Here is a 13663-nt window from a genome sequence, read left to right on the forward strand (position 1 = left end):
TCTCCAATAGCAGATAAGTCTACCCAATTTTCAAGTATGTAACTCAAGTGTCTGGCTCATGTGATTACATTTTTCACTAGGGGTAACCAGTTAATGGCAACAAACTCAAACATGGTATTCTGATTTCACACCAGGTCGATACATAGAGTACTTAGAGAGAAGGCAAGTGCAAGAACACCCAAAGCCGACACTGATGATGAACCCACTTAAGTGTCGTGGGAAGACGAAGAGTGTAAATAATTGGTTTTGTCCAGTTTTTTAAGGGGAAAAGAAGAGTGATTATTGGTTTCTAGCTGGTGACGGAGCCTAATCGTTGTCCCTCCCTGTGGTCACAGGTTAATCTACGAAGTTTCTGTAGACGGAACAAAAATAAAAGTCAATTTCGGTATTTTTAATATTTGTTAACAGCTCAACCATTTATCGCATAAAAAATTTAATTAATTAACATTATGTGCCAACAAAATAGTAGGTCACACCCCTTTTTATCCAACTTTTTTCTCATTCACCATAGAGACATTCATCGCACTTGTTTCAAGGAAAAGTTTTTGGTGGATTGTTTTTCTTATCTCTGTGTTCCTGAGCTGCATAGTTGAACTACATAAGGAGAAGGTTGACTAATTCAAGACTAACTGCAAAATTATATAATTAGTGAGGCATTGCAAAGATTAAGAGCTTTGGTTAATCACATGAAGTAGTAACTTTGAGAAAACGTGCTCGAGATAACCTCCAAGATTATCGTCAGGAAGGCACACCTAACACAATTAGGCTTGTACACAATATGCTGACAGTCTTAGAACAATAGTTACACAAAATAGCCAAAGCTTGTTTGGGATCTAGATCAGTGGTTCTCAAACTTGGCTCAAGTAGCCCCTTTCTCTTATTTTTGAATCCAAGTACCTTCCGTTTCCCGACTACAACATTTTGCTTAGAAAACTATTTAAAAACAACTATAGAGCATAATGATGGAATGAATGATCATGACCCCATTTTGATATTAAGAATTTCTCACAATCCCAAAGACTTTTTTTTTTAGAATTAGTTTTTGATCATGATTGAGGTCAGATATTTTTTTTTCCTTTACTGCATTTTAGTTGAACTAGATTTACATTTCACAAAGTGAAACTATAGAAATACAGTTGTTTATTTTTTTTTTATTAAAAAAAGAAGAAAAAAAAAAGAATAATAATTCATTTAATTAATTTTCTTTTTAAATTTCAGGCGACCCCACATGGGGTCCCGACCCCAAAGTTGAAAAACTTTTAATTAGTGGCTCCAAAATAGATGTATTTCTATAGATTTTTATAATTTCCGGTCTCATAACACATGGGGTGGGACCAAGACTGGCGCTTTATTTGTTAATTTTCCATTCTCTCTCAAGTACCCCCTGTAGTGCCATCACGTACCCCCATTTGAGAAACACTGATCTAGATTGTGATCTCATCTCACTGCTGATAACCAATAAGAGAAGGTGTAGGTTACCTTGTAAGTTTGTTTCATGCCCTGGAGTTGACATGAACACCTCAGTGTAGCATTACACCACCGGCAACAGCCAGAAGCTTGTTCAGGTTTATAGTAATTCATAAAGTGTGGAAAAAAATCTATATGAGAGGAAGTTTCTACAAAGCAGTGCCACCAGTTAACAATCATGTAGAGGAAAACAGCAGGTGGACGGATTGTTAAGGATGCACAAGAAGATGCCAAGCCTGTGCACCACACAGAGGTTAGGCTAATAAACAGCGGGTCACCAGCACCCAGCATGTTCAAAGGCCCATGAACAATGACTCGCATCCACCCTTCCCATCTGGGCCTGGTGCGAAAGGCAGAATCATGGCGGGGGTACAAGCCATAAAGAAAATTGATGTGTCTGATGGCGAGCCGCAAGTCAAATCACAAGGTAGTAAAAGAAAAAACTGCATCGAGATTTGACTGCCTGACATGCAATTGACCCAGGGAGCGTTTCAGTTTGTCAACATTTGTCTTGTCTGTATCTTTGTGTCAAAGAAGGAAATTGGTTTTTGTTGAAGAAATAGAGTTTTCAGAGCAGTATCAGTCAGACACGTCAACACGGCCTCCGAATCACTTTCCTCTTTCGTGCAACGCGATAGCGGCTCAGCATTGGCAGAGCACTCGTCTCCTGAGTCTCCAGATGAGTGTTTCTCCTCGTATCTCCGAGCCAGCCTCCCGTGTCCACCTTATCAGCCACAAACACACCCACCCCCACAATTCTCCCGCTATCCGTGTCATCGGATCCAGTGGGGTCGTACAGACAGCCAATGAGCTCACAGCCTTGGTTTGATAAGACTCGTCCTTATTTTCATCCATCAATAACAACAAAATCCCAGTTTCACTCTTGTTTCTAATGTCAAATTCTTATAGTTCCGTTCCCATGTGTCACATCATGCCAAAGAAGATACAAAGTCGTAACTATATTTAGTGTTAATCCATTTTGATTGAAATCCTTAGCCTTTAGTGCGCAGTATGAAAATAAAGTGTGGTTCGCTTATTGAATGAGCTTCAACTATCCAGCTCATTAGCTTTGAACAGGGAATACCAGTGATGGTTGTAAATCTTAGAAAAATTCATGCTGGGAGAAAATGGCTTCTTCTTTTTTTTTTTTTTAACTTTTAAGTAGTTTATTTGAATTCTCCTTCACCATCAGGTATGTCAGAGCAGAGAATGTCTTTTTGCAGTTGTTAGCAGTTAGTTATTGGAGTCTTGCAGTTTGTGATATTTGTGGCTAAAAACTGGTTAACTTAGTTCTAAGGCAAGACAATATAATTAAATTTGATATACCACCAACTAAGCATTTGTGTTTATCTTGAAGGTATTTTTAAGGTGCCATGCATTAATATTCATTGATCTATAAAGTTTAAACTGCTCCAAATCTTAAATGTAATATCCAACTGAGTTCCACCCTGTTCATTTCTGTCCTCTGTAGTGGATGTTACTTTAACTGCACTCATTCCTCATGAGCGTTTTCAAGGAAAACCTGGACTTTTAATTGACATGTTGGTGTCAGATGAGGGAAACTTTGTTTTCAAGGAGTTTATAGCAAAACGTCAATATCGGGCAAAGAGAAAATGTCAAATATTATTAAAAAAATATATATATATATTTTTAACCTTTGGTAATAATATATATTTTTAATTTTGGACATTAAAGACTGAACCTAATATTTTATGTAGGGAAAGATAAAAGCCTTTTTGTTAATGACCATTTGAACAAACATATGGACAATTTAATTGAGTAGGTTAATCTGAAAAAAACATGCTAGCTCATGGTTTCATATTAATGCCTCTAAATGTTAGCCATACACTAATGTGTACGAATGAAAACTATATGGTTCATGTTATACACACAATGATATCCAATAAAATGAATGTATAACAACAGAGATTGTTGTGATTGCCACGATTTGGCCCTTTTGATGTTTGTCACTTTTGTTTTTAAGTAAAACCATTTTGTTGTTCGCCACTGTGGGTGTGTCACAAGATTTGAAATAAGGTTATTATCTACATAATATTTAGGAGATTTTGCTGATTGAACACAGACCCATTCCAAAAAATTAGAATATCAAGGAAAAGTTGTTTAATTTCCATAATTACATTCAAAAAGTTTAGCTTTCATAGGTTATAGATTCAGGGCCTGCAATTTAAACTATTTCAAGTATTTATTTGGTTATTTTTACATAGTTTAGGCTTCCAGCTCATATTTCAAAATATTAGAATACTGTGAAGAAATCACCATTGGCTGGAAGCCCAAATTATGAAAAAAATAAACAAATAAATACTTGAAATTGCTTAAGTTGTGGGCCCTGAATCTATAATCTATGAAAGTTTAACTTTTTGAATGGAATTATGGAAATCAAACAACTTTTCCATGATATTCAAATTTTTTGGAAAGGGTCTGTATACACTCGAAAATAATTATATTTAATTTTTACAAAAATATTAGCGACAAAATCTAATAGTTAAAATGATTATTAAGGTGAAATATCGTCCTCTGGGTAGTTTATGCTACTATATATGCACATCTTGTTCTCCAGCTTTATACAATTAGAATTTTATGCAGGAAGTTCGTTCCTCATTGTATAATAAAAACAAAGTAGCCAAGGGCAAAAATAGCTAAATGAGATCCCAAACACTCTGCTCTCCTTGTAAAACACTGCTGTAGAATACCATAGTCCGACTCCAAGTAAGATCATTAATTAAATAAATCAAAATCTTTGTCATGGGTGCCCAATTTTTTTCCTGGAGAGCACCTGTCCTGCATGTTTTCGGTTAACTCGTTCTCAGGCTTTCTGTGGAGCTGCATGATGACATCACCATTAGATTCAGGTGTGTTGAAGCACAGAGACATAAAAAATGTGGGATAGGGGCTCTGCATGATAGTATTATGAGGCATGTGCTGACTCACTGAACCAAACTCTGCTCAGAAATGTGTAGTTTAGAAGAGTTTTAAAAAGTCTATCTTAACACAAAGTCTGTTCTTACCCAGTGCGCATAATAGCACAATAAAAATGATATTAGAGAGATTATCATCTTGTCTGTGGCCACTAACTGAGCAGGCCGCTTTGTTATCCTGCCGCCAGGCAAGTTATTCCTTTGTGCAATACAACACGGCAACAATGACCATACTGGCCATAAATAGGCAGAAAAAGAAAGAAATAAAGGAAAGACGACGTGTGCTCCAAAGCGTGAGAGGATAATAATTGGGAGAAATTCTCTCTGAAAGGCAATAACAGACGTAGCATCGATCATACGTTGTGCGGCCTTCTTCAGAGGAGGCGTCTTCCTGGAAATTCATTTCTGCTTTTGACGAGAGTAACTCAGCACTGTTTATGCTGTACTCAGCAGCTCACTTTGCTGTGACCTTGGTGCGGATACAAGAATTGGATCGATATTCACCTGCTCTCACTGAGAACCATCGGTCGTGTATGTGGAGTTTTTTCAACCCTGAAAGCAATGTGAGTGTAATAAGTATCTGGCAGCTTGGTAATTTTTTTTTTAATTTTTTTCTTTAGACAATTTATTTCAATGAACCAAACATGTGGGCCCTCATTTATCAACCATTCGTACGTTCAGATCTGAGCGTACGAAGTGCGTTCGACCAAATTCACACAAACGATCTGATCTCACGTCTACGCAAACCCGAGTGTGTGGATTTGTGCTGCAGCACAGCAAAATCTGAAAACACTCTGAAAATAAAGTATTAAACAAGCCTCAGCTGTCATTTAAGCATAAGCAGACACATTCAGGACAGATCAAAACGGATTATTAAAGCAAAATAAAATTATTTTAAAAAAGCTTACGTTTTGACTGATACTTGCATTTTTTTGGTTTTCCTTCAATAAATCCACTGACAAGTAACACATATCAGGCTTTAAACTCTGCTACAGGGCAGGAGCCAGAGGTTCAGCACTGCCAAACACGCGCACAGATCACAGGAGTGCTGACTAGTCAAAATGTAAAGAACTGTCTTGATCAAATAGCAGGATTTACGCCTTTATGCTGTGGATGAGTAATATTTCATTTAAAACGTAATTTGCAGTTTTTGAGAATTGAATTCAAATTTCATCCCAAGTCCTTTCCAATACGGAAGCATTGTTCACTTCCTCCATTATTCTCTTTCACAGAGCATTTAAAGGTCCCATATCATGCTTATTTTCACCCTTCTCCATTTGTTCTAAGAACCCCAAAAACATAGTATTTTAGGTTTATTTTCCCAAACTCACCTGTTTTCCAGAGTTTTAGCCTCTGAAAAGTCACTTTCTGAGCAACTCTACACAAACAGGCTGATTTGCGGTCTACTTATGCATATACATGTGTGGGCGTGTTTATAGAGGACGTCCGCCCTCCTCCCACCCACTCCGTAGCCAAGCTCACGCTGCTTTATAAACACGAGACAGAGCGTGGGGGCGGGGCGTTCGCCAGTACATACATGGACTGTAGAAAATACATACATAGCACTGCACGAAGGATGCTGTATTGCTCATCTTCGTGGGTGTGTCTGTTTACATGTTAATCACGGCAGAGAGCTTCCTGGAGGGGCGGCTTCTCCAGCTCACTGCCACATCAAATTCGTCATCAAAGTGGGAACGCGTCATCAAATTGGAGCGAGGTGTTTGGGCTCACCCTGCAGTAAGAAAGGAGCAAATCACCTTCTTACTAACGATTGAGGGAATCAATGAATAAAACACTTTGGGCATGTGTATGAAGGCCAAATAGCACTTTGTGATGTTTAAAGCACAGAAAAGTTGATTTCGCTTAACATGGGCCCTTTAAATGAGCTCCTTAAATTCCAGTTTTCACACTACCGAAAAGCGCATTTGTATGTTGTTCTTCACCTCAGCTGTGAGAATGCTGATTTTCATCTCAGAAACGTGTATTTCCTTGCAAATGTTTGTGTTTGTCCACAGTGGGCGGGGCCACAACACTTGATCATTTGTACGCTGTGATTGGTCAGATATGAAGTCCCACATTGGTCCTGTTGTATGACAGAATGTGCACTCAGATTTGTACCCGTTTTCACGCAAGATTGATACATGAGAGCTGTGAATTGTTGGGTTTTTCAAAAAAACTGAAGCTAGTGTCCATGTCTGAGACCTATTTGCAGAGTGACAGTGCATCAAGGTGAAAACAGCTCTCAGACAATCACCCTTCATTCATTCATTCCTTTTACCAGGCGACCCAGATTTGGATTCTGTCACCAAAGAAGGCCAGCTGAGTTTTTGTCATGCCTGACCTACAAAACTAGACAAGCTTGATGAATTCTTCAGAAAAGAAAAGCGTGTGCATCCTATCAGATCTGTTTAACATACAGTCCTGGGACTTGAGTTGTAGTTGTTGCCATTGAATATTTAGAGCATTTTCACACCAAATGGGGCACAACACTGCACGCTGCTCCATTATTCACTTTGTTTGTTGTTGGGTTATCACATGGACGTGGCATCGTCTGCCCATTCTGCTTCCTAGTTAGTGAACCTTTCATTTTCTTTTGTTGAAAAAAGTGCCGTCTGCACCCAATCAAATTAAATTTACTCTTCAGAGAAACAAATGAGGGAGATAACAGCTTCCCATTTTTTGTGGGATTTATCTCAGAACTCACTCGTGATATAAGTCGGCAACACTGAAGGACAGCTGCACTGAAGTTAGTCAGCATCCTTGCTTTCTGATAAAAGTCATCAATCTTTAAAGCAACTGAAGGTAAACTTGTGTGGACGAAGCCGTGTCCAGGAAGAGTATGTGTATGACTGGTAATGTCATCATTCAGCAGGAGATATTAATATCAACAGAGACAGCAGCTTCCAAAGAGAAATGGGATCCATGACTTTTAGTTCTCCAGCAGTGATGTGGAAGGAGGGGTGTCCAGTTACCTATTGCAGATTTACGCTAACTTGACATTTGTGCTCCTGGTTGCCTTTGGCTTCTTATTGTGGTATCGTGATTTGCAGGAAGATTACATTGAAAAGACCAGCATTTATTCTGACTTAGTTTTATTCTTCTCAGAAATATTTAGTCCTAGAAAATTGACTGAATTTAAAATGATTTCAGTTGACCAAAACTGTAGAGCCAGGGCACTCAAATCCAGTTCTGGAGAGCCCCTATCCGCAGCTGGGGTGAACCAGGGGTGCATCTATAACAGGGGTCTGCAACCCGAGGCTTTGGAGCCACATGTGGCTCTTTAACTCTTTTGCAATCGCTCCATATAGCTTTGAAAAAATTATAGAAATAAATAATTGTTATTTTCTTACAGATGGCATTAATGATTAAGGACATTAACACCAAATAAATTCACAATATAAAAATGTGTGAATCTAAAAATAAATCACATTTTATTTCACCTCCTGCAACATTTGACCATCAACTTACCGTGCACCTGTGGTTAACCTTAAGTTTTAAATCCCTGGTAAGAGAATTAAATCAACTAAAAGACTACTCTGGAAAAAAATAAAGATTTTAATTGTGTGGGGGACAGATTTATTTAACTGCCAACGTGCCAGCTAAATATGCATGCTTGATATGTAGCAAGCAATTAGCATGTGTTATGAAATTCAAGTTATTTTTTTGTAGCCCTTCAAATACATTATAAAAAACAATTTCTTTACACAAGATTATTCAGTATTATTTTAACTGTATTGAATTTTATACACTATATCGTCTTCATTTAGACGGTATTTTTTTGGCTCCAGAAGGACTTTAATACTGGTGAGATGAAGCAAAATGGCTCTTTGGAGCGTAAAGGTTGCAGACCGCTGATCTAAAACGTGCAGGATGAGGGCTCTTCTTCTCTTTTTTAATCAGTTGGCCAGTGAGTCCTGGAGAGGATTTGTCGTCTCTCTGCCGACGATTTATTTATACCCTTCATGATTGTAGGGTTGAGTTTCACTGCGACTGGAAACACTCTTGAAGGGATCCTCCACTGTTTTTACAAATGGCCTAAAACCTTTGACATGGAAGATCTATACCTAACAAAACGCATCACACTTTTAAAACTGGGACTACTTTACCCTGTGCGCCGTCTAGTTGAAATGACATCATTGGCGATTTGATAAGCCCCATTTAGTCCATTGAGTTCTGTAGGAGTTTGACGCATTCAGGAGAATTTAGCAGGGGGCGACAGAGCTCTTCTTCTCTCCTTTAATGGCGTCTACGAAACAGCAGAGTGGGAACTGTCGCCCCCTGTGCCCACAGATTTTTTTCGGGTCACGGTTTTAATTTATCATCTCTCAGTAAACAAAAGAGGTTTACATGGAATATTTTAGGTTTTACTAATTTTTATAGCAACCCAAAGCAGCACAAGTTGTCATTTTGACTGAAAAAGCTGCTAAATGATCCTGAATGCTTAAAAATTGTCATTTTCCAAGATGATACAAAGCATGTTTTATTCAGCACAATGAATCCACAAGTCTTTAAAACTTGCTTTACTTTCTCCCACCTGTAAGTTATTTTATTGTTTTCATAGGCACCAAAGACAGAGGGGAAAGGGGCAGAACAACCCCCCATTTAACTAGAGTGGGGGTTATCACATGGTATATGCACCCAGTTCTGGCACTGCAATTATTCAAAATCTTGTCCAAGTTAATCAACAATTTGACATTAAAAAAATTGTATACTATCCTGCATAGAAATATTAATAGCTTCTGCTAAAGACTGTTTATATATTAATTAGCTAATATTGTCAATACATTTTTACATTCATTTATATAATTTAAGTGTTTATTATATTTCCTTTTTAATTTCTGCCTATAAACTAAACAGAAAGACTTTTGTGACATTGATAAAATTGAAAAAAAATATTTAGGAGAGTATCCAATTTGGAGGAAAAAAGTCTACAAAAGTCATATATTGTAAATTGACTTTGCTGAAGCTGTTTTGCTTTTATTGGAACTTATTTTCTTTACTTTCTTTGAGCTGATATTACATGTTGCATATTTGACATTTCAGAAGAAGCTTTTCTTTACTCAAGTTTATTTTTCTCAACATGATTCTAAGAGCTTCAAGCTGAGAAGACTTCTACTTGAATAGTCTCTCTTGTGCTCGCCTGTCAGAAAATATAGATTGTTTTTATATTCAACCTTTCTTTTGCTCATTAAGTATAAAAATCCTGTTTGAAATGGTGGATTTAAGTTTGAATTTTTTAGGGATGTTGCATCTGTTCAACATAATCCCAAAACAAGCCCATAACATTGATTGGACTTTCTTTCCAGCGACGGCGCTAATCACATTTAAAACGGGGGCCCCTGCTGAAGGATTTTCACACTGTGTGGGGTACAATACCTTCAAGTGTTCCCTCGCGCTCACAAACAACGTGGGTAATTTAGATCAGTAGCTTCGAATGCGTGTCTGCCAGCAGGTTTTCCTGAGTGGAATTCCCCTCACCCTTAAATCACACGGCAGGCAATGAGTTTTGCCTCTGTCTGAGAGCAACTATGGAGGAAAACCAAGGGAGAGGATAACAAAGCAGCAGCAGTCAGACTGTATCAAGTCTATGTGTGGTGCCAGCAACAAGCTGCATTAGCATATATCCAGAGCCACAGGGTGCCAGTGGAGGAAGTCCAGCCCAGAGGGATCAGCGCTTTCTCAGGGTCACATCCAGGATCTCCCATTGTGATCGCTCCGCTTCATTTCGGAGCAGCGCTGTAGTAGATGCACCAGTTGGTAATGTTTCAAGGAATCTGTGCAAGGGCTTAACTTGCCAACGACATTAGATCTTACCACACAAGGCCAGATTTCAGATTTTAGGGCAGCACTTCTCTAGTGGCCAGCCTTTAAAGTGAAAAAGCAACTGGCAAGAACTAAAACCTTTACAGCAATCTAAAGCTGTTTTTGTTGTAGTGGGTGAGTAGGGGGGATTTGTTGGTTTAAGACCTAGTTTGTGTTGCTTTAGGAGTGCATTGTGACTTTAGCGACAAGTGTGGAAAGTCTCTTTAGTGTGACAAAGTGGGAAAATAAGACGGCAGGAGCTCTTTGGGCCCAGATCCTTTGGACTCCCTTCAGTAGGCAACATTAGTGCGACAGGCATCCCATCATGGAAGCGCTCATCCCTGACGGCCTCACATAAAGGAAGATCTGGTGGGTGGGGATGAGGGTTAGAGGCTGCATGTCAAACCATGAATTCCTCTCTAATTCCCACTTTATCACACACACATAGCAAACACAAGCTTCGCTCACTTGTCCAATGTGAGAAAAAGACTGCTTCAAAATATTCCATCTAAAGGTCATATTACCAGCAAGTCTGTTTGTCCAGACATTTTCATGTGGGCTATAACAGCTATTGTTAACCTGCAGAGCAGCCCAGTCAAACAGTGGAAACAATTAGTGTCAGCATCTCTGTCCAGATGGAGGTAGAAAGTTATCATTCTACGACCACAGTCTGACTAAAGAACTTTCCACAGAAGTACGGTATCTGCTGGTACCTGTGCCAGCACACGTATTCCATATTTGCATTTTGAGTCTTATGGTTTTAGGGAGGCAATAAATTATAGGAAACAATAGCAAGTAGATCTTTCATAAATCAAGTCTTGTTACATTCTGTAAAACGGAGTATCCCAAACAATATCAGCAGAAGACTTAAAATGGAAGTTACGGAACTCCTCTAAAACCATTAAGTCAAATTATTTGCATCTAAGTCAAACAGCGTGATGAGAAAAAACTTAAAGTACTGTTTTTTTTTCTTCCAGGATTTTACTTTTGCAGCCAAAGGAACATTTATTTTCTCAAAATCAAACCCTTGCTGAGATGTGCATTATTATTCTTTCACCAAAGCAGAAGAGCCACTTAAGCCCTACATTTAACTAAAAGTTGAAAATGTTCTTTTTTCTTTAAGTTTGAATGAATATGGTTTTAATTTCTTCAAATAAATCCACAGTAATTCAATACTAACCTATTTCGTCATGTTTTTAAACCCTCTTGGGCGGATTTTGACAATTAATTGAGTTGCAATGTCCCATCCCAAAATTATTCTGATTAGTGTACTCAATAGCCAGCACAGTTAGCGAATTATGCAAATACAGATGCTATAGGTAATTTTAAAAAACAATGAAGCTCATTGTGTTCTTAAGCCAAAGGTATTTTCACATTTACAGCATTGCTCTTGCACAAAAAAGCCGCCTCATTGATAAATCATATCTAACTGGTTGATGTTACAATTACATCAGTAGTATCAGAGCATATTTCATGAGTACCAGTACAGGACAAAAGGTGGTCTCGCACCTGATGCCCAATAGCAGTATTGGTATTGGTATACCATTTAAAATTCATTTTTTATGAACCATAAATGTTTGGAAAAAATCAAATATGGTATTAAACAACCTTGGTGATCAGCAGGCTATTTAGACAATAATGCATCAGGGCTTTTAAAAATCTTAAGACTCGATAAGAGTAAGAACAACGAGAATCATGTTACAGCGCTGAAAGGCCAAACCCAGAGCTATCAGCAGAGCAGGAATGCTGACCTGCAGGTTTCCTCTTTCATTTCTGACTGCAGGGTGGATGTAAGTGCAGACTCTTTCCTCTGCTTTTACAGGAAGTGAACAGATGTTTTAAACATACTCCGGTATTAATCTGTCAGCTGGAAGTTGTGGTCTGGACTGAGTGGAAAACGAAGGGGGGCACCTTGGTTTTGCAGGTGTTGCAAGAGCTGTTTGTGTCACCGCCGCCTGGTCAGAATTCCTGGTGTAGATTTCACCCCACCCCCTAAGGTCACGCACCGCCCCCTCGTCCTCCTCATAAGTAATTGCCACTTTTGTTCCTCTGAGGAATTGCGAAAGACTGCTTCTAGAATATGAACCCTTTGAAGGCCATCAGTTGATTACATGCATATAGAAATAACAGAAATAATAGCATCTAAAGTATGTAAAAATTTATAAAAATACCATGGTGGTGTAGTGGTCAGCACATCTGAAAGTTCTTTTTTTATCATTGAATATAAGGGGGATTTGTTGTTTTACAAACTTTTATTGGTAGCATTCAAGTACTGTTCAAACGAGTTATTTATTAATGAAAACACCTAATACAAACCTCAATATAGGGAGCAATAAACAGCTTGTAATAGATGTGAGGATTATGAAGGAGTACTTTTCTATTTTCTTCGGTTTCAGGTTCCTTTGAAAATATATGTGTAAAATAAAAAGGTGTTATTGGTTAGAGGTAAAATAATCCCTAATATCTCACTAAACGCTCCTTTATTACGGTCATTGTGCAATTGTAGGTAGAAGATGATTCAGATGCTTACAACATATGCACAGTGGTTGATTTTTTTAGAAATATATTGTCAAATGTCCAACTTAATTCTTTACAAATCATTTTTAATATGAGTAGAACATGAATATCTGTTATGAATAAGTTGTCCTCAGTTTCTTTTCTTCTGTTTTGGCTTCTTTTTAAATTCTAGGACTACAGAACAGCAGATATCTGACCACAGTGAGCTGGTGTTTCCTGTGAGGCTGAATTGCCAGGCTGTCATCATGGGAATGAAAGTCTGTATATTGGGCTTTGTGACAGTGGCCCTGCTCTTCCAGCTTTCTTCTGCTGGGCTCGTCAAGCGAGTTATCCGCCACCGCAGAGAAGCCCTGATGCCTAAAAAGAACCAAGAGAATCTCACTCTGCCTCACCCTGACCAGCCGGTGGTGTTCAACCACGTTTACAACATCAACGTTCCCTCCACAACCCTGTGCTCTGTAGACCTGGAATCACCTGGCAGCACTGACCTGAAGCACAGTATCCCTCAAATGGACATGCAGAACACTGAACACATGGAGCACTCAGTAGATGGTGAAAATCAGATCGTTTTCACTCACCGCATCAACATCCCCAAGCAAGCGTGTGGCTGTGACCACCAGCCGGAAATGAAGGACATTCTGAGCCGACTGGAGATGCTGGAGGCCGAGCTTTCCAGTCTGAGGGAGCAGTGCAGCAGTGGATCAGGCTGTTGTGGAGCTCCAGTATCAGGTACATCTACCGGTACATCTCAGATGAAGGTTGTTCAATTGGACTTTGATAGATCAGAATTTTAACACAACTTAGGCTTGATGAAGAGTTTTCCATGAACACTGAGGGACATTTCAAAACAAAATGGTGGCCATTGTGCTACAAAATCTGCTATTATCAAATTCCAAAAGCATTTCCATATGGGCTGTCAAATATACCTTCTCTTCAGCGTG

The 13663-nt window shown here is 38.7% G+C and overlaps 1 protein-coding gene across 1 annotated transcript in view; it reads left to right on the forward strand.

Annotated features, from left to right (window-relative positions):
* LOC114469202 (tenascin-like) overlaps positions 1–13663 on the forward strand; it is a 64403-nt gene that overhangs the window by 6366 nt on the left and 44374 nt on the right. Inside the window, 1 exon segment of the mRNA XM_028456465.1 lies at positions 12895–13451. Within this exon segment, the coding sequence (XP_028312266.1) occupies positions 12968–13451 (484 nt within the window). The 5' untranslated portion in view covers positions 12895–12967.

The sequence above is a fragment of the Gouania willdenowi genome, chromosome 9, assembly GCF_900634775.1.
Source record: "Gouania willdenowi chromosome 9, fGouWil2.1, whole genome shotgun sequence".
NCBI classification, from domain to species: Eukaryota; Metazoa; Chordata; class Actinopteri; order Blenniiformes; family Gobiesocidae; genus Gouania; species Gouania willdenowi.